Below are 24,039 nucleotides of genomic sequence, written 5' to 3'. Positions count from 1 at the left end.
CAGGATGGTCTCGATCTCCTGACCTCGTGATCCGCCCGTCTCGGCCTCCCAAAGTGCTGGGATTACAGGCTTGAGCCACCGCGCCCGGCCTGTACTTCTTAATATTGTAGAAAATTTCAAACACATACACAACTAGAAAAGTAGCAGAATGAACTCCCATCACCTGGTTTCAGGAACTACTAATACTCAGCTAATCGTATTTCATCTACACTCCACCTAGCTCATCCCCGCCTCCCTTGCTGTATGATTTTGAAGTCAATCCGGACATCCAATTATTTCAAACAAAAATACTTCAACATGTATTTCCATAATACAAGGACTCTAAAAATATTAATAATGAACTCCTTAATATAAACAAAATCCAGTCTGTGTTCAAATTTCTCTCTTATAAATGTTTTCTTACAGTTAATAATTTTTGAATCAGGAACCAAAGGAAGTCTACATATTATATTTGTGTGTGTTTTTTTTCTTTGTGGGACAGTGTATTGCTCTGTCACCCAGGCTACAGTACAGTAGCCTAAACGTGGCTCACTGAAGCCTTGACCTCCTGGGCTCAAGCAATCCTCCTGCCTCAGCCTCCTGTGTAGCTGGGACCACAGGAGCGTGAGCCACCATGCTTGGCTAATTTTTTGATTTTTTTTAAGACACGGGGTCTCATTTTGTTGCCTAGGCTGGTCTCAAACTCCTGGGCTCAAGTGACCCTCACACCTTGGCCTCCTCTAAAGTGCTGGGTTACTGGTGGGCGTGAGCCACTGCACCTAGCTTCATTAGCAATTTTAGTTCCTCTAGTGGCCACTTTTATATCTTTGAAGAGTATAGTTAACCCTTTATAACTTGATTTAATAGCTTTCAACTTTATCAATCTCCCATTCTGAAAGATGTAAAGAGTATCTCTCCTCTGCTAATTTTTTGTAAAATATAATTTCATACGTAAGTTTTCAACATTTATATTCTATTTTGTAATAGAATTCTCACAGGTGTTACAATTCTATACTTAAAAAGATTCAATGCTCATCACCAACCCATTTACTAATAGAGAGTAGCTTTATTATTATTTATTATTATTATTTTTTGAGATGGAATTTTGCTCTTGTTGCCCAGGCTGGAGTACAATGATGCGATCTCAGCTCACCACAACCTCTGCCTCCTGGGTTCAAGTGATTCCCTTGCCTCAGCCTCTCAGCCTCCCAAGTAAGTTGGGATTACAGGCATCCACCATCATGCTGGGCTAATTCTGTATTTTTTAGTAGAGATGGGGTTTCTCCAGGTTGGTCAGACTGGTCTCGAACTCCCGACCTCAGGTGATCCGCCTGCCTCGGCCTCCCAAAGTGCTGTGATTACAGGCATGAGCCACCGTGCCCAGCGACAGTAGTTTTATAAACGATTAGTTCTTAAGTGAATATCTTTAAATTATGGAGACTTCTGCTTTCCTAAGTGACCTTGTAATTGCAGAATCCTAAGTAATGAATATTCAGTAATGAAGACTTTCTATACTGATACTGTTTACTTCAGTCAGGTGTTTAGTTAAAAAAATTAGACGTATTCAGTTACTGAGGGCAAAACTCACAACATATAGAAAGTGTGTTAGGCTATTTTGGGGTTGCTGTAAAGAAAAACCTGAGGCTAATTTATAAAGAAAAGAGGCTTAATTGGCTAAAGGTTCTGCAGGCTTTCCAGGAAGCGTGGTGCTGGCATCCGCTTCTGGGGAGGCCTCAGGAAGCTTAAGATCATGGTAGAAGGCCTGGAAGCCAGCACATCACAGTGGTGAGGGCAGGAGCAAGAAGGAGTGGGGAAGGTGCCACACTCCTTTAAACAACCAGGTCTCCTGTGAACTCAGAGTAAGAACTCACTATCACAAAGACAGCACCAAGCCATTCATGAGGTATCTGCCCCCATGACCCAAACACCTCCCACTAGGCCCCAGCTTCAACACTGGGGATTATGTTTCAACATGAGATTTGGAGGTGACAAACATCTAATTTATATCAGAAGGGTTCACAGAGAAAATAATTCCTTTCCTCTCCAGACACCTAAATTCCCTTCCCTGGAGGCAACTGCAGTTATCAGATTCTTACCTCTTCTTCCAGAAGATCTGCTGAGTAGATACAAAAGTGTTGAGTATAATTTTTTCCACAAGTAGTGGCACATTACACTGTTCTGCACCTTTTCCCCCTACTTACCCCCTTTACTTTTTAATTTTGGTAAAGTTTACATCTTCCTTCAAATCTTTCTTAACATCTTACCATCCTAGCCCTCCCCTCATGCCACCCTGCTCTCTCCCCTTCTCTGAACTAAAAAAAAAACATGAAAAAAGTTCTTTTGAATAACACAGATGGCACTTAAACATAGGACTTATATTCTTTTTTTTTTTTAGTCTCACTGTGTTGCCCAAGCTGGAGTGCAATGGCACAATCTCGGCTCGTTGCAACCTCCACCTCCCAGGTTCAAGCGATTCTCCTGCCTCAGCCTCCTGAGTACCTGGGATTACAGGTGCGCACTACCACACCTGGCTAATTTTTGTATTTTTAGTAGAGACAGGGTTTCACCATGTTGGTCAGGCTGCTCTTGAACTCCTGACCTCGTGACCTGCCCACCTTGGCCTCCCAGAGTGCTGGGATTACAGGTGTGAGCCACTGCGCCTGGCCTGGACTTAGTATTATTTATCTTCTTCCTCTATGGGAAAAGCTAGCATAATGTAAATATTAAGGCATTTAGAGCCAGGCGAACCTGAGTTTGAATTTTGAGTTCCGCTAATTACTAATGGGTGATTCTAGACAAATTGCTCTACTTTCTCTCTGAAACCAAATATCTTCCTCTGTAAGACAGGAACCGTAACACATCACTCTAGGTTATCAATAAAACCTAGGCTTATCATAGGGCCTACAGAGAGGAAGAATCCATGAAATACAATCTATCATCACCACTACTACCACCATCGGCACTGTCAGCTGAGCAAGAGCCTGAGAATTAGACTTCTACCTGTACATTGAGGGGCCTGTCAGACAGCGGCTGTGACATTGGGTCCTGGCTATATCAACCACTGGGAAACGAAGTCATACAATTTCCACAAGCCAAGGCTGCTACACTCATGGTTTAGACAAGGGCAAGGAATAGTTTGAAGGCAGATTCCAGGACCCCTGACCTCCTGCCTCTAGTCTCTTCCTTCCTCTTACCAATAACACCTATGAAAAAAGTGTCCCAAAACTCTCAAGACTGAATCTAACCTTACACATCCATCTGGATGCATTCCATTGAAGACCAGGGAACAGGGCTTAGGAGAGCGCATGCCAATGGTTGGTTGCCTGTGACAATGAGGAAAGGGCCCACACAAAGGTTAAGCTATGTGCCTCGGGCCAAAGACCTTCCGGAGTTAGGGCTTGCCTACTAAGCACAGAAGCTGCTTCCTAAGTGCTTAGGGACCATTTTGGATCCATTCCTTGGTTCCGAGACATGAGACCTACTCTTCTTAGGTATCTGTAAGTAAAAAATTTCAGCCGGGCATGGTGGCTCATGCCTGTAATCCCAGCACTTAGGGAGGCCAAGGTGGGCGGATCATGAGGTCAGGAGATCGAGACCATCCTGGCTAACATAGTGAAACCACGTCTCTACTACATATACAAAAAATTAGCTGGGTGTGGTGGTGAGTGCCTGTAGTCCCAGCTACTCGGGAGGCTGAGGCAGGAGAATGGCATGAACTCCGGAGGTGGAGCTTGCAATGAGCCAAGATTGCACCACTGTACTCCAGCCTGGGGGAAAGAGCGACACTCCATCTCAAAAAAAAAAAAAAAAAAAAATTTTTTTTTTTTTTCTTCCTCCCTCATCCTCCTGGGGCTCATTCTCCTCTGGGAGGCAACCACTGATAACTAGTGTTTGGGTATACTTCCTCAGATGGTCTAGGCATGCAAATACAAATATGTAGGAATATACAGAATCACGTTTTCTTTTTTTTTTGAGACAGAGTCTTGCTCTAGTACCCAAGGCTGGAGTACAATGGCATGATCTTGGTTCACTGCAACCTCCACTTCTGGGGCTCAAGTAATCCTACCACTTTAGCTTCCCAAGTAGTTGGAACTACAGGAATGAGCTACCAGACCCAGCTAATTTTTGTATTCTTTGTAGAGACAGGATTTGCCATGTTGCCCAGGCTGGTTTTGAACTCCTCAGCTCAAGTGATTCACCTGCCTTGGCCTCGCAAAGTGCTGGGAATACAGATGTGAGCCACTGCGCCCAGCTCACTTTTCTTAAGCATTCAAAACCTCTATCCTCAGCCAGGCACAGTGGCTCATGCCTGTAATCCCAGCACTTTGGGAGGCTGAGGCGGGTGGATCACCTGAGGTCAGGAGTTCGAGACCAGCCTGGCCAATACAGTAAAACCCTGTCTCTACTAAAAATACAAAAAATTAGCTAGGCATGGTGGCAGGTGCCCATAATTCCCAGCTACTTGGGAGACTAAGGCAGGAGAATCGCTTGAACCAGGGAAGCAGAGGTTGTGGTGAGCCAAGATCACGCCATGGCACTCCTGCCTGAGCAACAAAGGTGAAACTCCTCTCAAAAAAAAAACAAAAACAAAAAACTTCTGGCCGGGCACAGTGGCTCAGGCCTGTAATCCTAGCACTTTGGGAGGCCGAGGTGGGCAGGTCACGAGGTCAGGAGTTCAAGACCAGCCTGACCAACATGGTGAAACCCTATCTCTACTAAATATACAAAAAATTAGCTGGGTGTGGTGGTGCGCGCCTGTAATCCCAGCTACTCAGGAGGCTGAGGCAGGAGAATCGCTTGAACGCGGGAGCCAAAGGTTGCAGTGAGCTGAGATTGCACCACTGCACTCCAGCCTGGGTGACAGAGAGATATTCCGTAACAACCACCACCACTACCACCACCACCACCTCCTCCTCCTCTATCCTCAAAGTCTTTGTGGATGACCTAGTTGTGGTAACAGCACATAACTAAACCAATTCAAATGAAGAATTCATCAACATCTTGTTTATTCTATTTTAAAAGGGTTCCTCACATACCCTTTCTGTTAAGAAGCTTTCACATTAAGATGAAACTCCTAAAACAGTGTCAGAAAAACCTCTAAGCAAAGGTGACACTGGTGATTTACATGAGGGGCAAACAATAGTTTGAAGACAGATTCCAGGACCCCTGGGCCCCTGCCTCTAGTCTTTGGTACCTGTGTTCGCATGACCATTTGGAAAGGTCACTCTGCAGTGCACTCTGGAGGCTGCAGATGAGGCAGCAAAGCCAGCCTGGAAAGCTTGATGCCAGAATCCCATGCCCTGGTGCAGCAACAGAAAGTGGGGCCTCTGGAAACTGAGTAAGGCGAAGTCAGGAGGCCAAGCCCAAAATGTGGCACATTGGGGGAGGCAAGCAGGATTCAGAAGGCTCAGCACATTCTAGAGATGGCAGACGTGGGAGCCGGATCCTACAAAGGGCCTGCCAGATTCCCAGAGTGGAAGGCAAGGAGAGCTCTGGTGGGTCTGGCAGTGAAGAGCCAACAAAGGTTGAGGGAAGATCTATAAAAACGTTAGGACTCTGTTTGGTATCTGCTTGGGCAAAAGAAACAAAGGAGTCAGACTAGTGCAAATGTGGCCATATAAGTGGTGGTGCACCAGGGTCACAAGCACGGGTCTGGCCTGCCCAAGAAAAGGCTGGGATCTGGGTCTCTGAAAGACACACCTTGTACAAAGTCCTGTCTGCTGCACATGTACCATATGGACAAACCTTGTGGGGTTGGGATTCTAGGTCAGGAACTGGGCACAGAAAAGGGGCTTTGCTTTATAGGGAAACAAGCAAGAGGATTATCCCCAGCATTCCTTAGGCCAACTATGTAAACTGCTAGCTGCCAAGAGGAAATGCCATCTGTGAGGCAGGTACAGCAGTTATCTGGAGCACGGGGTGAACAGGCCACAGTGAGCAGTTCCACTTTGTTTGGGCCAGGAGCTTCCTTCTGTTCTGTATCAAGGAGTGGACAACCAGATTTGGCCAAGGTCTCACCAGTCCAGGCTATGAGCAAGCAGGCAGCCTGGTCTATCCTATTCCCAAGAGCAGAGAAACATCCCTATTGTCTGGCTGACCATCCCAGTCTGGGCTAAAGCATTCCAGAAGCCCAGCAGAAAACAAAGGTGACTTCTTCTATCTACAGATGCTTTTAAAAGCAGGCCATGACAGTAAAGTATCTCTGCTTTCACACCAGCATTATAATGAGTCTTGCTTGCTGTTTAAGCACTGAGGTTGTTTCTTAGTCCTTTGATTTCTGTAATACACATTGTCTTGGGGCTGTAACACAGTCCTTTTCTTTTTTTTTTCTTTTCTTTTCTTTTTTTTTTTTGAGACGGAGTCTCGCTCTGTCGCCTGGGCTGGAGTGCAGTGGCCGGATCTCAGCTCACTGCAAGCTCCGCCTCCCGGGTTCACGCCATTCTCCTGCCTCAGCCTCCGGAGTAGCTGGGACTACAGGCGCCCGCCACCTCGCCCGGCTAGTTTTTTGTATTTTTTAGTAGAGACGGGGTTTCACAGTGTCAGCCAGGATGGTCTCGATCTCCTGACCTCGTGATCCGCCCGTCTCGGCCTCCCAAAGTGCTGGGATTACAGGCTTGAGCCACCGCGCCCGCCTAACACAGTCCTTTTCTAACTGGAAAATAATCTCTTATGAATCAGGTAGCCTGACTCATGAATAGGAGCAAAGGGAGGCAATATGCTCCCTTAGGACATGAAGTGTTTGTCTACTGCTGGCAGATCCCACCTTCAAGCCAGCTACCAAATCTCCTAAGAGAAAAGAAATACTTGCCTTTTATCTCCTCCCTCCCCAGATAGCCCATGTCCATGGCAAGTCTGGTCAGGCCAGTCCACAGAGTCCCATGGGCCCAGAAGCAAGGCACCGTCACTCCATGAGCCCCCTTGGAGGAGTTCTGATAACAGCACATGTGACCTGAAGGTGATCAGCCCTCATCTGATCATACCCCTAGCTCTACACAAGCACAGAGTTTAACACACATTGTCTTTGCACAATGAGTTGGAAGGTAGTATAAATGAAACATGCCAGGCCGGGCGCGGTGGCTCAAGCCTGTAATCCCAGCACTTTGGGAGGCCGAGACGGGTGGATCACGAGGTCAGGAGATCGAGACCATCCTGGCTAACACGGTGAAACCCCGTCTCTACTAAAAATACAAAAAACTAGCCGGGCGAGGTGGCGGGCGCCTGTAGTCCCAGCTACCCGGGAGGCTGAGGCAGGAGAATGGTGTAAACCCAGGAGGTGGAGCTTGCAGTGAGCTGAGATCTGGCCACTGCACACTCCAGTCCGGGCGACAGAGCGAGACTCCGCCTCAAAAAAAAAGAAACATGCCTACCAAGTGCCAGAGAGAACACAGTCTGTTTTGGCCTCAAAGGGTTCAGACTAAAAGGGGCTTTCCTCTTGTGAGACAAGCCCAGGGCTGCCCCTGATTCAATGATGATGAAGACAGAACACTTCCCCAAGGCTCTCTGCCAGAGAAGCCCCACCATCTGTGCTTGTTCTTCATGCAAAAAAGAAGGGGGACACTGAGGGAGAATGCCAAGGAACTGAGGTGCACTAGGGTGCCAATCATGACATGGTCGACAAGGGGCTCTGAAAGGAAAAGAAGGCTCCAGCATTTATAAGAATAAGGCAGGGCCTGAGGCTGGACAGGTCAGCAAGTCCTAGGTACACCTGATGGCCAGTACTGCCCCCTAGGCAAACACTTCCTCAACTTCACCTGCTTCCAACTAAAGCTCTTCTCAAGGAGGACACTGCTTCTCTGAGTCAATCTTCACTTCCAGTCTGATCTCTGGACCCACCCCTTCCTTCTTAGGGGTCCCCTCTATCAAGTCTAGTATCTCCTTGCAGTCCACAGGCTTTCTCAGTCAGCAAATAAGGAGGAGCCGATCATTCAGAAATGACAATTCTTGGAAGTATTCTCCTCTAGCCATCTTCCTTTTTTTTTTCTTTTGAGACGGAGTCTCACTCTGTTGCCCAGGCTGGAGTGCAGTGGCCCAGTCTCAGCTCACTGCAAGCTCCACCTCCCGGGTTCACGCCATTCTCCTGCCTCAGCCTCCACGCCTGGCTAATTTTTTTTGTATTTTTAGTAGAGACGGGGTTTCACCATGTTGGCCAGGATGGTCTCGATCTCCTGACCTCGTGATCTGCCCGCCTCAGTCTCCAAAAGTGCTGGGATTACAGGCGTGAGCCACCGTGCCCGGCCTGCTATCTTCCTTTTTATAGTCCCAAGCACTCTAGAATATCATCCACACCTGCTGGCTTCCAGTATCTCACTTGGCCACTGGTCTACTTGAAGCTGGCTTCAGCCCTCACCTCCCCACTCAGATCATCCTACTCAGGTCATCAGGGTCCTTCTCACTTGCAGAGCCAGTGGGCTTTTCTCTGTCCTTCCCTCAAAGTCTCCGCAGCATTAGACATTGTGGATCTCTTTTTCTCCTTCTTCAATGTCTCAGGCAATGCTCTTCCCTGCTTCTCTTCCGGTGTCCTGGAACCTCTGCCCTCACCTCATCTCTAGCCTTCTGATCTTTTCAGCTCTACACCTGGATACTGGCTGACTACAGTACATACCATTAACTTTGACCATGACTCCCAAATATGTATCTTAGGATGAGACAGCCCTCCTTGGTTATCTCCTGGACCTATGTTTTCTCCTGTGCTTTCTATCTCAAGGACAGGTACCACCAACCTTCTTTTTTTTTTTTTTTTTGAGACAGAGTCTCGCTCTGCCGCCCAGGCTGGAATGCAGTGGCTGGATCTCAGCTCACTGCAAGCTCCGCCTCCTGGGTTTTACGCCATTCTCCTGCCTCAGCCTCCCGAGTAGCTGGGACTACAGGTGCCCGCCACGTCGCCCGGCTAGTTTTTTGTATTTTTTAGTAGAGATGGGGTTTCACCGTGTTAGCCAGGATGGTCTCGATCTCCTGACCTCGTGATCCGCCCACCTCGGCCTCCCAAAGTGCTGGGATTACAGGCTTGAGCCACGGCGCCCGGCCCAACCTTCCTAATCTCCTAAGCTAGAAACCTAGGAGTCATCCTAGATACCTCTTTTTGCAATGCATGCTCCACATCTAGTCTGTCACCAGATCCTATTGACCCAACCTCCACAAACTCTCCTTAATCTACCTGGGGTGGATACTGTGGACGGACCTAGCCAACCTCCATTTCATCCTGTTTCTGAGGTGCAGTACCTAGAAAGTAACAGGGGCCTCTAAAAGCTGGACCTGAGACTACCTGGTACAGCAGCCCAATATACACATTCCTCCCTTTGGGACCAGCCTCCTGCCCTGGGCAGCATGAGCTCAGCTGTTTCCCAAGACAACAACTTTGGTATGCTCTGTTGTCTCCGCTCCCTGTGGACTAGCAGTACGATCAGCAGGGCGAAACTGTGCTGGGGACACTGAGTTGTTTTCTTGCATCTGATTTCTGCTTGATGGACTAGCTCAGGAAGCCCAGACCCCAGGCATGTCTCCTAATAACAATGAGCATTTCATCACCACTGCAGGGAATTCAGAATTTATTCTGGACCTCCAAACATCACAGATAATATGACTAGAAAGTGCTGATTCCAGGGTTGCCAGGTAGCAGGGCATTGCAAAGTTGAATGCAACCTGCAGGATGGGTGAATTTTTCTCAATGTTATCAAGGAAATGCGGAAAATTCCAGGGTGCATGGGGGCGGGGGGTATTAAGAAAGACAGGTCCTGCTGGGCCAAACTCGGCACTCTTGGGGCAGAAGTGAATCAAGAACTTGCTGATCCAGAGGCTAGGAATACCTACTCAGCCCACTAATATTAGCTGGAATGCCAGGGTGGACTTAAGCCCAGCTCAAGGAGAGGTATTACTGTGGCAATTTGTTGCCATAAGAGACAAGTTCAGGCCAGGCGTGGTGGCTCATGCCTGTAATCCCAGTACTTTGGGAGGTCGAGGTGGGCGGATTGTGAGGTCAGGAGTTCGAGACCAGCCTGGCCAACATGGTGAAACCCTGTCTCTATTAAAAATACAAAAATTAGCCTGGTGTGGTGGTGCACGCCTGTAATCCCAGCTACTTGGGAGACTGAGGCAGGAGAATCACTTGAACCTGGGAGGCAGAGGTTGCAGTGAGCCGAGACCACGCCACTGCACTCCAACCTGGGTGACAGAGTAAAAACAGACAAGCTCTTAGAAGAAATGTGCCTATCAAATATGGTAAAAGTAAAGATATCAAAGTTTTTTCTGACCAATTTTGTTTGCTTTAGATTTCAGAATGGTAGATAAGAGCACGAAGAAAAGTCTATTGCTGAATTCTACTGAACTTGCAAGGCATGCAAGCTGGAAATAAAGCGTATTACTTACCTTGTGAACACTGGTCAAGACATTTAGGAAAGAGAAATCTAGGGGGAAAAAGGGGGAAATATTTAAAAACCATTCATCTCAGAGTTGTCACTGATTATTTCCCACACAAATACTACCACTGACAAGCAAACTGACTCACATGATGAGGCAAGTGGCAGCAGCACTGAGCACTAAGGATAGCCATGGGACTTCACAGCTTTCCGTCAAAGCTCCCCATGCCAGGAGCCCCACAGAAGTCCCTACATGGCCAATTCTAAGTGGAATGTTGAAGAGGGATACTGGGGCCAGGACCAGCTCTTTGGTCTATGGGAGATGGAGAAAGAGCTGGTCTTTTTTGAAAGACATATGTTTTTGAGTAAAGTGGATATTTCAAGGGAAAAGAAGAATTACACTCATCTAACTCTACCAGGGGCCTTTAATACCAACTTTGCCATGCTTCTCTTTATGTACACACTAGAATCTCAATTCCCCTTTAATCTCCTTCTTAACTCAGAAGGTGAATGAAAAGCAGGAAACTGAATTACAAGTGAAGCAGGAGGTGGGGGTGACTGATCCAAAGTGTGAGTTACTTAACAACTGTAGCACTGCAGTAGGCTCCAGAGAAAAACTCATATTTTCACAGGACTTTAGAACTCCTAAAACATCACAAGGCCTGCCTCAGGGAAGAAAGCTAACACTAACGGGGATAGCTGCCTTTTATGGAGTTCCTCCTGTGAGCAAGGCACTGTGCAGGCAGTTCACGAACGTGATCTTGCTCTGTCGTCCTGTCCTCTCTGTGCCTCAGGTATCTAATAGATGAAAGGTGTGGGTTTAGGATGGCTCAACACACTAAGTTTGCCCAGTGTCTCATAGGCAGCTGGGAGGCAGCAGGGCTAAGGCAGGGACCCAGGTCTGTTTGGCACCACAGAGGTCCTGTGTTTTCTTCCCTGACAATTGGGATGCTGGCTGAAGTCACTCTTCTGAATGGCTGTTGGTCTAGCTGGCAGGTATTAATGATGTTCACAACGCTGGGGTAGTTTCTCTCCTGGAATTTCCTTGGTGGCAGCAAATCTTCATCCTTTTGTTTGATTTCTGACAACAGCCAGTCATACACCATTTGAAACCAAATTTGGTAGATGAGCTGGGTGAAATACCAGGTTGGGCTGTGGATCCTGTTTCCTTACCTGACTCCCTCATAGTTTCTGAAAAATTCCAAGGAGGAAAACCCATGTGCTATAAGTGGGTCAAAGGAGCTGGAACAAGGGAAGATACAGCCACACCACAGTCTCCCAAGAACAGAACTCACTGACTTCACTGTGCTCACAGTCCACAGACGGCTGCTGCACAGTAAGCATTCCTTTACTTATTTTAATTTTTAAAGTTTTACTTAAAAGAATTTAAACAGCCTGTAATCCCAACACTTTTGGAGGCTGAGGTGGGCAGATCATCTGAGGTTGGAAGTTCGAGACCAGCCTGACCAACACGGAGAAACCGCGTCTCTACTAAAAATACAAAAAAATCAGCCGGGCATGGTGGTGCATGCCTGTAATCCCAGCTAATTGGGAGGCTGAGGCAAGAGAATCACTTGAACCTGGGAGGTGGAGGTTGCAGTGAGCTGAGATCATGCCACCATTGCACTCCAGCCTGGACAACGAGTGAAATTCCATCTCAAAAAAAAAAAAAAAAATTTTTTTTTAAACAATGGAGACTGTTCAGTTGGTGAAGGAAGTCAACTCACTTTTTTGAGATAGCATCTCACTTTGTTGCCCAGGCTGGAGTGCAGTAGCATGAACACAGCTTACTGCAGCCTCATCATGCAATCCTCCAGCCTCAGCCTCCCAAGTAGCTGGGACTACAGGCGCTCACTACCACACCTGGTTAATTTATTTTTTTTGGCAGAGATGGGGTCTTGCTATGTTACCCAGGCTGCTCTTGAACTCCTGGGCTCAAGCATCCTCCAACCTTCCATCTTCCAAGTGTGCTGAGATTATAGGCATGAGCTACTGTGCCCTGTCTGATTTTGTTACTTAAATTTTTATATTCCATAATCATGGTCACCCAATTTTAGTCTTATTTCTATATTTAAATAGGTTATATACTCAACTTCAGTCCTTTTATGCCTTATAGAAAAAACTTTTTTTTTTTGAGACAGTCTTGCTTGCTCTGTCACCCAGGCTGGGGTGCAGTGGCATGATCGCGGCTCACTGCAACCTCCACCTCCTGGGTTCAAGCGATTTTTGTGCCTCAGCCTCCTGAGTAGCTGGGATTACAGGTGTGCGCCACCACTCCTGATTAATTTTTGTATTTTTAGTAGAAATGGGATTTTGCCAGGTTGGCCAGGCTGGTCTCGAACTCCCGTCCTCAAGTAATATGCCTGCCTTGGCCTCCCAAAGCACTGGGATTACACGTATGAGCCACTGCACTTGGCCTTAAGTTATTTTTCAACAATATTTAGAACATACATGTTGGAGCACCCATTTATTTAGCAGATATTTCGTAAGTCCTTACTATGTACTAACTATTAAACAGAAATAGTTCTCCCTCACAAAAGCTAAGTTTGTCTTCCATAATTCCTCTCTCTTCTTTGGCTACAAGTCCAAAGGAGTCTATTGAGGACCTAGCACTAATAAAAGAACAGCATTTACTACATACAAGGTGACTAATGCATTCCAAAAGATCTGTCTCCTTCTGGTGGGTGGAAACAAATTACTTTCAGTACACTTACACACCATATCCTGTATCTACCTGTGCTCCATGTAGCAACTCATGGGCTCCACACATGCTGTGATGGCACCAATGGCGAAGGAGGCCTTGACATTTGAGTCTGGGTGGGTCTGCAGGGCCTGGACAACATCAATAACATCTGTGTAGCTGGGGAAAGTAAAAAAAGGAATGATTAGTTTACTGACTGGCATTGCAAAGTGGAGGAAGAGGGGAATCCCAAATGGCTGATTGAACAAGGATGCAAAGAAAACCAAAAGGAAGAGCCTGCAATCTAGTCCCTTGGTGTCACTCCACTTCATGACATGCAGCCCCTGGAATCTACAGTGTTTCTACATTCCCAAGTTCCATTAGTCCTCATAACTGTGCAAGAGTGAGTGGAAGAACCACCCTGCTCTGGAGGTAAAAGGAAGCCGGCAGGTGATTCTGGAGCTCTGAGGGTGGGACCTAGTGTCCTTAGGCCTGTTTTCGAATCAAGTTAGGAGCTCCTGCCACTTGCCTATTTTCTTTAGTAGCTCCTTTCTCTCCTTCCCACATCTCAGAACATACAGGAAAGAGAGTGCGTCTGGACCCATCCAGGTCAGCAGACTCATCCATGCCAAATACAGCTCACACTGGTTATCTCCTGCCTGGAACTCTCTCCAAACTCCAAACTCGTTGCCCTTTTCAGCAGATGGAGTCTACTCTTTCAGATGCTAGGCTCAAAGAATTTTTTTTTGGTCTCCTTTGACTCCATTTTTTCCTGTCTTCAAAATATAACTAGAAGAGATCACTGCTTACACCCCCACACTCCCACTGGGTCCAAACTGTTATAATCTCTTGCTTAGATCACCCCATCAGCCTCCCAGCTGTCGCTGCTTCTGTCCTTGCCTCTCTCTGATCTGTTTTCAACACAGATGCCAGAGGGATATGCTAAACCCAGAGTCAGATCATGTCATTTCTCTGCTCAAAACCCTCTGGTGGCTTCCATCTCACACAGTGTGAAAGCCAAAGCCTTTACAATATGCCAGGCAGCCCTCTATGATTTGATCCCCTACGGAGCAGCGAAGAATTTCATATACTATCACTTCCCTTTCCCTAATCCAGCTACTTTGGTTTCCTGGCTCTTTTCTGAACATGCCAGGCATACTTCTACCTCTGCATTCTTTGCTCCCCTGGCTGGAATGTTCTTTTCCTCAGGTATCTGCATGAGTGGTTCTCTCTCCCTTCAGGTCTCTGCTCAGGAGGCATCTTATGGAGAGGCATCCTCTGACTTCATATACCCGGTGTGATCCAGCAACCCTCCTTTCTTGGCATTCCCTGCCTCCTCTTCCAAGTTTCTTCAAGGCCCCAATCAGCAGCTATTTATACCCTATTTTCTCATTTATTTCTTTATTGTCTCCATAATAAGAATGTCAGGTGGTACTGTAATCTCTGCTGCCTAAAGGAGGGTAGGTGAATAAACTGGATGTTCAACCCTGAGCAGGCCCCTGGCCACTTCAAGAGGTGGACCTAGCCTAGCCGCTTCACCTAGTAGAGGAGAACTCTTTACTGATTGATCCAGCCTATCACCAAAAGGTTTGTTCCTATGGAAGAAAGTCAAACCTAATGGGCAGCCCATATAATCAGATGGGCCTGGTTTAGTTTGAGCCCTTTGGAAGCCAGTGGTGGTGGTGTGGACAGGTACAGCCTGCTTGAGTTGTTCTTGAGTTCCTATGAACAACTCATCTGTAAAAAGGCCCTTGGCTTTATCTGCAGACTACAATACTCCACCCCACCCCACCCCAGGTTCTCCTGAGTCCTGATCAGCTGGCAGGGCTTCAGTAGAGAATGGGGTGTACTAGGTTCTAGAGTTCCACCAGAGGGGCCTGACAGCCCTCTGCTCACAGCCTTCTCTTCTTCAGGGCTTCTCCCCCTACCTGGGCATGTGTATATGACCACATGGGGCTCTTTCCACTGAGTGCCTGGCTGGGCCTGGATGCCAGGAGAGTCCAATCCACAACATGCACTGCCAGGCCCATACAGAAGCACACCTGGTAAGCAGGGCTGGTGTGTGCATGCTGTCCCGCATCCCTCTCTGGCGGTGTTTAATGGAGTTAACGGATTTCACTCTTAGGGTTAATGTGAAACATGTGCTCACTCAGACTGTAGGCTTAAATTGCAAACATAAAACAGCCTACAGGAGACTTCAGTGTAAGCAGTACAGACTCATTTCTTAGGGGAGCAAAGGACAACTGAAAAGGATTCACAAGTCATGCTTGAGGAGTCATTTTAATATAACAGGATTTCCCTTAGAGAGGGTGGCTGGGGAATTTCTAGGTTTTCAGAGCATTTCATTAATTTTCATTGACCTTAATGGAAAAAGGTTACAGTAAAAAACAGGCCTCTGTCTCCTTGATGAGACCTCTGCATCTGGGCACTGCCCCAAGAGAAGTAGCCCTGGGCCATTCACTCTGTCCATTAGGGGAATCCCTGCTAGAACCTCCCTTCCTCCCCAGCCCCATAATCATCCTGGGTGAGGGCTCCAGACAGAAAGAGCACCCCTCACCCAGAAGGAAGCACCACACTCAAGTTACTAGAGTCTCTTTTTTTTTTTTTTTTTTTTGAGACAGAGTCTTGCTCTGTTGCCCAGGCTGGAGTGCAGTGGCAGGGTCACAGCTCACCGCAAACTCTGCCTCCCAGGCTCAAGCGATCCTCCTGCCTCAGCCTCCTGAGTAGCTGGGACCATAGGTGTGCACCACCACACCCACCTAATTTTTTGTATTTTTGGTAGAGACAGGGTTTCATCATGTTGCTCAGGCTGCTCTCAAACTCCTGAGCTCAAGTGATTCACCCACTTTGGCCTCCCAAAGTGTTGGGATACAGGTGTGAGCCATGGCGCCTGGGCTAGAGCTTGTACTAGACCACTTGGGCTAAACTGACCCAACTGTATGATGAGGGCAAAAAACTGTCTCTTCATGTTTGCTTCCTGTCAGTATTTTCTTTATTAAAAATAAAAACAAAACAAAAACCCAGCAGGACCTTAACTTTCTTTTCTCTGAAACAACAGATAATCTATTCAAGTCTCCTTTGGGCTCAGTCTTATGTTTGCAATTTAAGCCTACAATCTAAATGGGCACAAGTTTTTACATTAATTAATTTCAAATTTTGTTTTTAATGTAGATAATTTTAAAGAATGATTTTATAATATTCCAGGGTATAAATAAATACAGCCCCTCATATTCTCTAAAATTAATTTTTTAAAATTCAGATTTTTCCAGTTTTACTTATATTTGTGTGTGTGTATATTAAGTTCTATTCAATTTTACAAGCTGTGTAGGTTCTTATATCCATCACCATGGTCAGGATACTAAACAGTTCCAATACACAAGGATCCCTTGTGTTGCCCTTTTAAAAACACGCCCACCTCCCTCCTGCTCTCCACTCCCATTCTGACCCCTGTCAATCACTAATCTGTCCTCCATTTCTAAAACTTTGTCATTTTAAAATACATAAATTCAATTTTTAAAACAACAACTAACAGTTCCACTTGATGTCAAAGTTTAAGTCTATTGCCCCACCACTTCACTAAATTGAGTGGCATTAGGCCACTCTAAGGGCTAAAGAAATCTCTGTCCCATATTACAAGTTTCCCCAAATAATGCTATAAATGAAAATAAAGCCAGGCCGGGCATGGTGGCTCATGCCCGTAATCTCAACACTTTGGAAGGCTGAGGTGCAAAGACTGCTTGAGTTCAAGAGTTCAAGACCAGCCTGGGCAACATAGGGAGACACATCTCTAAAAACAAAGGCCAGAAACTGGGTGTGGTGGCTCACATCTATAATCCCAGCACTCTGGGAGGCCAAGGCAGGTGGAACACGTGAGGTCAGGAGTTCAAGACCAGCCTAACCAAGATGGTGAAACCCCATCTCTACTAAAAATATAAAAATTAGCCAGGTGTGGTGGTGAGTGCCTGTAATCCTAGCTACTTGGGAGGTTGAGGCACAAGAACTGCTTGAACCCGGGAAGCAGAGGTTGCAGTGAGCCAAGATTATGCCATTGCACTCCAGCCTGGACGACAGAGCGAGACTCTAACTCAAAAAAAAAAAAAAAGGCCAGGAGCGGTGGGTCAAGCCTGTAATCCCAGCACTTTGGGAGGCTGAGGTGGGTGGATCACCTGAGGTCAGAAGTTCGAGACCAGCCTGGCCAACATAGTGAAATCTGATCTCTACTAAAAAATACGAAAATTAGCCGGGTGTGGTGGCGTGTACCTGTAATCCCAGCTACTTGGGAGGCTGAGGTGGGAGTATTGCTTGAACTTGGGAGGTGGAGGTTGCAGTGAGCTGAGATTGCGCCACTGCACTCTAGCTTGGGTGACAGAGCAAGACTCCATTTCAAAAAAAAAGAAAAAAAAGAAAATAAAGCCATATTCAAGGAATACAATTCTTAATATGAGAAGCATCTAGGATCTCCCATCACCAACAACCTAAATAATGAGGATGAAGGCCCAGTCCCAAGACGATGGATATGCTATAAAGGAGGGTGCTACATGGGCCCAGCTGGTAAGAAAAGTGTCTTAGTGAAGAGCCACAGCATTTAGCTGGTATTCTGACTGGGGTTCTCTAGGAAATTGACTAGAGGTCCCCATATCCTGGGGCTGTGATGGGGCAAAGTCTGGGTTTGCAGTATAAGAGTGGGCTGGTCACACTATCACTGTAGTTTAGAAGCAGCCAGGAAAGCTGACATTTTCGCAGACTTGTCAAGTCAGAGACAAGAAGTCAGTGATGCTCTCTGAAGAGACAGAAGATGGAAATGACCCCACCTACACATTGTCAAGCTGCTGAATTCATCTCCAGCTCCACACCCTCAGTGACTCTCAACTGGTGGGAGCAGGAGGTGAAGCAGATGGGCCAACCCATTCCTTTGACGAGTAGAAACAATGGAAAACCAAAAGAAAACAAGTGGTTTCAACCCCAGACTCTTCCTCTGGTTTCTAGGACCTCAGCCCACAAGCAGGACAAAAGGGCTGATAGAAGGGAAGCTGGAGGCAAGGTGTGAGAACAAGGCTCGAAAGGGAAAGATGGCCTGCTAGGGTACACTGTCCCACCTGCCTCCTTCCTCAGACCACCCTCCTAGCTTTCCTCCAATTTCCATTATCACAACCAGGACACGAAAAGGGGCTTTGGATTGGGACCCATTCTTTACTGGAAACAACTAGCCAATTGCAAACACTAACATAGCACAAAAGCACTTTGTAAGAACTGACAAAAGCTTCTTTATTACCAACCATAACGACACTAGTGAAAAGCACGGCTCCTGTTTTCTTGACTGCGCATTCCCCTCTGGGCCTGGGGTGGTGATGGGTCTGTGAGGGGCTCCTCCTTGAAAGGCCTTAGAACAGGTCAAGAGAACCTCCTTTTAGCAAGGGTCCCCTGGAGCAGTGGTACAAGCTCTGTCAAACCTGCCCTCCTATGTTGCACACTCACAATAATCATGCTTACAGAGACTTCATGAGCTAGTCAGCCTATAATTACAGTTCTGCACACAGCCATGAAAGGGGAGCTTCTCATCCAACATGAATATTCCCACACCTCACTGAAAGTCCCAGTAAACTCTCCTGGGCCAGTCATCCAGGTCATGGTGAGGCTGGAGCCTGCAGAGTATGAGGGTCATCTCTGCAATTCCACAAGAGGGAGAACTGAAACAGAAGAAGCTCCCTTATTTAGATGATGAAGGAAAACTTAGGGACCACTACTGTTCCAAGAATTACCAGTGAATCTTGCCAGGTTCCCTAATTCCCCATCTTGTGGGGATACGATGATGTTAAATCCAAACTTAAAATTTGTGTGCAAGCTATATTAGCCTATAGGCCATAGGGTCATTGCTCACTTAAGGCTTCCCTGTAGTGCAGACACTGTTCACATATGTGGAGTCTGTTCTGTGCTTCAGGTTTGTTACACATAAAATAAGAGTAATGGCAAGGTCGTCACCCTGATTTGACCGTTCCCAGGAGACTTCCAATGCTCACCCTTGTAACACCACCAGCAGTCTGGTCTTCTTGCGGATGTAGGCTGACTGGCGGGCAGAGCGGTTCTGCTGGGCCTCCAGGGCATTGGAAAGGTATCTCTGGAAGTGCGCAGCACGAAAACATTCGGAGCTGTCCATGATTTGGCGATACACCATCCATCTGGAAAGGGAAAATGTAACCTCAGAATGGGGGCCACCTGATGACCTGGCCCCATATGTTCAGCCATGGATTCAAATGTGACCGTGACTCCTAAAGCCATTCTGCCCAGTGAATCCATTCAGGAGAAAGCCATCCTGGCCTCACAGAAAAAAGGCAGAGGGCACTGGATGGGTTGGAAGCCCAGAATCCTGAAACCACTGTCACTGGGGCTTTTGATAGGAAACCCCTTGCCACAGGGAAAACGGTCAGGTAAGTACTTGACCAGCACACATCAGAGGTAAGACGCCTTCTGACCAGGCAGTCACTTTCTGAAGGACCATGCAAAAGATGGCTTCAGTTAGTCTCTTGCTAAGAATAAGAAATGGGCAGCGGTGGCCAGGCATGGTGGCTCATGCCTGTAATCCCAGCACTTTGGGAGGCCGAGGTGGGTGGATCACCTGAAGTTGGGAGTTCAAGACCAGCCTGACCAACTGGTCTTGGAGAAACCCTATCTCTACTAAAAATATAAAATGGGCAGGGTGTGGTGGAGCATGCTTGTAATCCCAGCTACTTGGGAGGCTGAGGCAGGAGAATCGCTTGAACCCGGGAGGCGGGTGCTGCAGTGAGCCAAGATCACACCACTGCACTCCAGCCTGGGCAACAAGAGTGAAACTCCATCTCAAAAAAAAAAAAGAAATGGGCAGGGTGAATAATTCAGAATGTTTATAGAACAAAAACACTAGACACGAGGAACTGGTTAGACATTTAGTACTTAATAAATGAGGTCCCATATTTCCTGAGCATCGCTCTGTAATCTGCCTCCCCATTCCCCATAATATCTCATCCTAAACTGCTGACTCTATGCAATTTCAGGCTTCTAAATTTCTTTATGGCCTCCTGCAGGATGCCTTACTTTGGGGTAGGCTGACTAGATATTAAACGCCTGGTTCAATCAGCAAGGGTTCTTTAGTAATCTGACAGCCAGGTGGAAGTGAAGGATGAATGATTTTCCTGATTTCACCTGGGCCAACCTGTTCCAGCTGCATCTGAACTCAGGCAGTTTCCTTGTGCTCATGGAAGGATCATGACATCCACCAGCTCCTAGGTTTTTATAACCATCATGACCCTGAATTTCCCTGCTGATCACTCCCAGGCCTCTGCACTTGCTTGACCTGCTGCTACAATGCTCTCCCCCAGTAGCCACATGGTTTATTCCTTAAAGTCTTTGCTCAAATGTCACCTCCTTAGTGAAGTTTTCCCAGACCACCCAATTTCAAATTGGAATCTAAGGCACATAGTAGCATGTGCCTGTAATCTCAGCTACTTTGTAGAATGAGGTGGGAGGATCACTTGAGCTCAGGAGTTTGAGACCAGCCTGGACAACATAGCAAAACCCCATCTCTAAAAAATTTTTAAAAAATTAGTTGGGTATGATGGTGCACACCTGTAGTCCTGCCTACTTGGGAGGGTGAGGTGGGAGGATAATTTGAACCCAGGAGTTTGAGACTACAGCGAACTATGATTGTGCCACTGTACCCGAGTTTGGGTGACAGAGAGAGACTCTATCTCCAAAAAAAAAAAAAACAGAAAACTGGAACCCCACTTCCAGCCCTGCACTTCCTATAACCTTCCCTGCTCTATTTTCTGTTGTTTTGTTTTTTAATCAGAGTCTCACTCTGTTGCCCAGGCTGGGATGCAGTGGCGCAATCTCATCTCACTGCAGCCTCGCCCTCCTGGGTTCAAGTGATTCTCCCACCTTAGCCTCCCGAGTAGCTGGGACTATAGGTGCGTGCCACCACATTCAGCTAATTTTTGTAGGTTTCACCATGTTGCCAAGGCTGGTCTCAAATTCCTGGGCTCAGGCGATCCACCCACTTTTGCCTCCCAAAGTGCTGGGATTACAGGTGTGAGCCACAGAACCCGGCCCCTTCTCTGCTTTATTTTCTCCATAGAACTTTTCACTAGTTAATATACTTTTCCTTATCTGTCTGTCTTCCCAAACTAGAATGTAAGCTCCATTAAGGGCAGAGATTTTCAAGTCTGTTTGTTCATCAATGTATTCTCTCATACTCAGACCAGTGCCTGGCATACAGGAAGTGCTCAGTAGAGCATATTAAATGAATGGCTGACTACCGTGCTGATACCAATCCCACCAAGGCCAGTACATGTCTAAGGTTTTCCAATGCCTAGGCAGGCCCAAGTTAGAATCCCTTTCCCCAAAGCAAAGGCAGCAGCCATACTAACCTGCCATATTCTTTATGCAGAGTGACCAGAAAAGCACAGAGCTCGCTAGCGTGACAGCCTGGGAGGCCGGTTACAATGCTGATAATTACCTACATGAAGAAAAAGTCACAGGTTTGCAATTCAACTGCATTGCATTGTGTAAGAAGAGGTTAAGAGAACTGACTTCTGGTGCCAAGCATTGTGGGTTTGAACCTCAGTATGACCTCTCACTAACTCTGTGACCTTTGGCCAATGACAGAACCTACATTATAAAGTGGGTGTGAGGATGAACTGGGTTAACATAAGCAAAGTGTTTAGAACAGTGCTTGGCACGTAGCAAATACTATATAAAATGTAGTGTTACTAGTCTAATTTTTACTAGAGTAGTAACACTAATTAGAGCAGATTGTGAATAGATTAGTTAAAATACAATGCATTAAAGGACCTACCTGCTTGAGACCACAGATCTCTTCTGTAAAGCAGACATTCAGGCATATTATGACTTTTTTCCCAGTAGTAACATTTCTTAGGAAAACACTGGGCAGAAAGGAGGTCTGGGACAAAAATGCCCCAGGCTACACTGGTGTGGTAAACTAGGGCAGAGGACAGGAGAGTGGTGCTGGGGATGCTTCTGCCTGGTTGCCTGTGCCAAGTCACATGGTCAGGGCTAAGCAGGGCTAAGTTTTTTTTTTGAGATGCAGTCTCACTCTGTTGCCCAGGCTGAAGTGCTGTGGCGTGATCTCAGCTTACTACAACCTCCACCTCCTGGGTTCAAGAGAGTCTCCTGCCTCAGCCTCCCAAGTAGCTGGGATTACAGGCATGTGCTACCACATCTGGCTCATTTTTGTATTTTTAGTATTGACGGGGTTTCACCATGTTGGCCAGACTGGTCTCGAACTCCTGACCTCGGGTGATCCACTGACCTTGGCCTCCCAAAGTGCTGGACTTACAGGCGTGAGCCGCCGCGTCTGGCCGACTGGGACTAAGTCTTAACTCACTGTGTGTGTGAAGCACCTGTGATTCTAGAAGAGGAGAAGAGTGGCCAGGCTGAACTGTCCTAACTTTATTATACACCCACAGGAAAATAGGTCCCCTTTCAGGTAGATATTCCAAAGCAACTTAAGAAATTCACTGAAAAAGGAGGCATCAGGCAGGTGAGGACAGGAACCATGTAATCACCGAGGGAGGTCTATATAAATGACTTGGCATGGCAAGTGCCTCTGTAAGTTTTTTTTCTTTTTTTTGAGACGGAGTCTCCCTCTGCTGTCAGGCTGGAGTGCAGTGTGCAATTCTGGCTCACTGCAACCTCTGCCTCCCAGGTTCAAGTGATTCTCCTGCCTCAGCCTCCTGAGTAGCTGGGACTACAGGTGCCAACCACCATGCCCAGCTAATTTTTTGTATTTTTAGTACAGACGGGGTTTCACCATGTTGGCCAGGATGGTCTCCATCTCTTGACCTTGTGATCCACCCGCCTTGGCCTCCCAAAGTGCTGGGATTACAGGCGTGAGCCACCACACCCAGCCTGTAAGTTTTATTTCACAATACACAAGACTCACTGGGACAGGCCCAGTCACAAATATGCTAAAGCTAAGCCTGGAAACACTCATCACTTGAGCTACCCACATCAGCACAGAGAAGACGGCTGTGAATCCCTCTTCTTTTGTAGGACCCAGAAGCTGTCTCTTGTTCCCTCTGACCAGGGCCTCTACACCGTACCCCTTTCTACCCCTCAGGCAGTACTCCATGTTTATCCTCCTCCCATCCAGCTTTCCCTGTCTTCGTTCCTATTCCTCAGTGCCCAGGTCTCAGCCCCTCAAATTACAGCACATGTACATAAAGCCAGACATGTTTTTACTTTAAGGCCAGTCCAAAAGCACTATTTTTTTTTTTTTTTGAGATGGAGTCTCGCTCCATTACCCAGGCTGGAATGCAGTGGTGTGATCTCAGCTTACTATAATCTCTACTTCACAGGTTCACACAACTCTCCTGTCTTGGCCTCCCAAGGAGCTGGGACTACAGGCACCTGCCACCATGCCTGGCTAATTTTTGTATTTTTAGTAGAGACGGGGTTTCACCTTGTTGGTCAGGCTGGTCTTGAACTCCTGACCTTAGATGATTCACCTGCCTCAACCTCCCAAAGTGCTGGGATTACAGGCATGAGCCATCCCGCCCGGCCAAGCACCTTTGAATAAAATATAAATATATATTGCACCTTTCAATAAAACATAACAAGTAGGTATTTTCAGATGCTTTACACTCTTGCCTTAGGGAAAAAAACGACGTTTCTCATTGCTTAGTGCTTTTATTTCCTTTTGCAGCTGAGTATCTTCTAGACTCGCATGGAAATAAATGCTCTTTGAGCCTATTAAGACTTACGGTTCTGGGCTGGGGGCAGTGGCTCATGTCTGTAAACCCAGCACTTTGGGAGGCTGAGGCAGGCAGATCACTTGAAGTAAGGAGATCAAGACCAGCCTGGCAACATGGCGAAACTTGACTCTACTAAAAATACAAAAATTAGCTGGGCTTGGTGGCACATGCCTGTAATCCCAGCTACTGGGGAGGCTGAGGCTGGAGAATCACTTGAACCTGGGAGGCAGAGGTTGCAGTGAGCCGAGATCGGGCCACTGCACTCCAGCCTGGGCAACAGAGC

The 24,039-nt window shown here is 46.9% G+C and overlaps 1 protein-coding gene across 3 annotated transcripts in view; it reads right to left on the bottom strand.

The window, feature by feature from the left end:
* Nucleotides 1–24,039, bottom strand: part of LOC105512741 (chromosome unknown open reading frame, human C20orf194) — a 150,329-nt gene that overhangs the window by 23,094 nt on the left and 103,196 nt on the right. For all 3 annotated transcript variants that reach the window (XM_011943311.1, XM_011943313.1, XM_011943312.1), the window contains 4 exons: nt 21,411–21,499; nt 19,029–19,187; nt 13,066–13,191; nt 10,342–10,379 (listed from right to left, as the gene is read on the bottom strand). In XM_011943311.1, coding sequence (XP_011798701.1) covers nt 10,342–10,379; nt 13,066–13,191; nt 19,029–19,187; nt 21,411–21,499 — 412 coding nt within the window. The remainder of the gene's footprint in view (nt 1–10,341; nt 10,380–13,065; nt 13,192–19,028; nt 19,188–21,410; nt 21,500–24,039) is intronic.

The sequence above is a fragment of the Colobus angolensis genome, unplaced genomic scaffold, assembly GCF_000951035.1.
Source record: "Colobus angolensis palliatus isolate OR3802 unplaced genomic scaffold, Cang.pa_1.0 Scaffold219, whole genome shotgun sequence".
NCBI classification, from domain to species: domain Eukaryota; kingdom Metazoa; phylum Chordata; class Mammalia; order Primates; family Cercopithecidae; genus Colobus; species Colobus angolensis.
The sequence above is the reverse complement of the archived record's forward strand: the minus strand, read 5'-3'. Positions and strand labels throughout refer to the sequence as shown.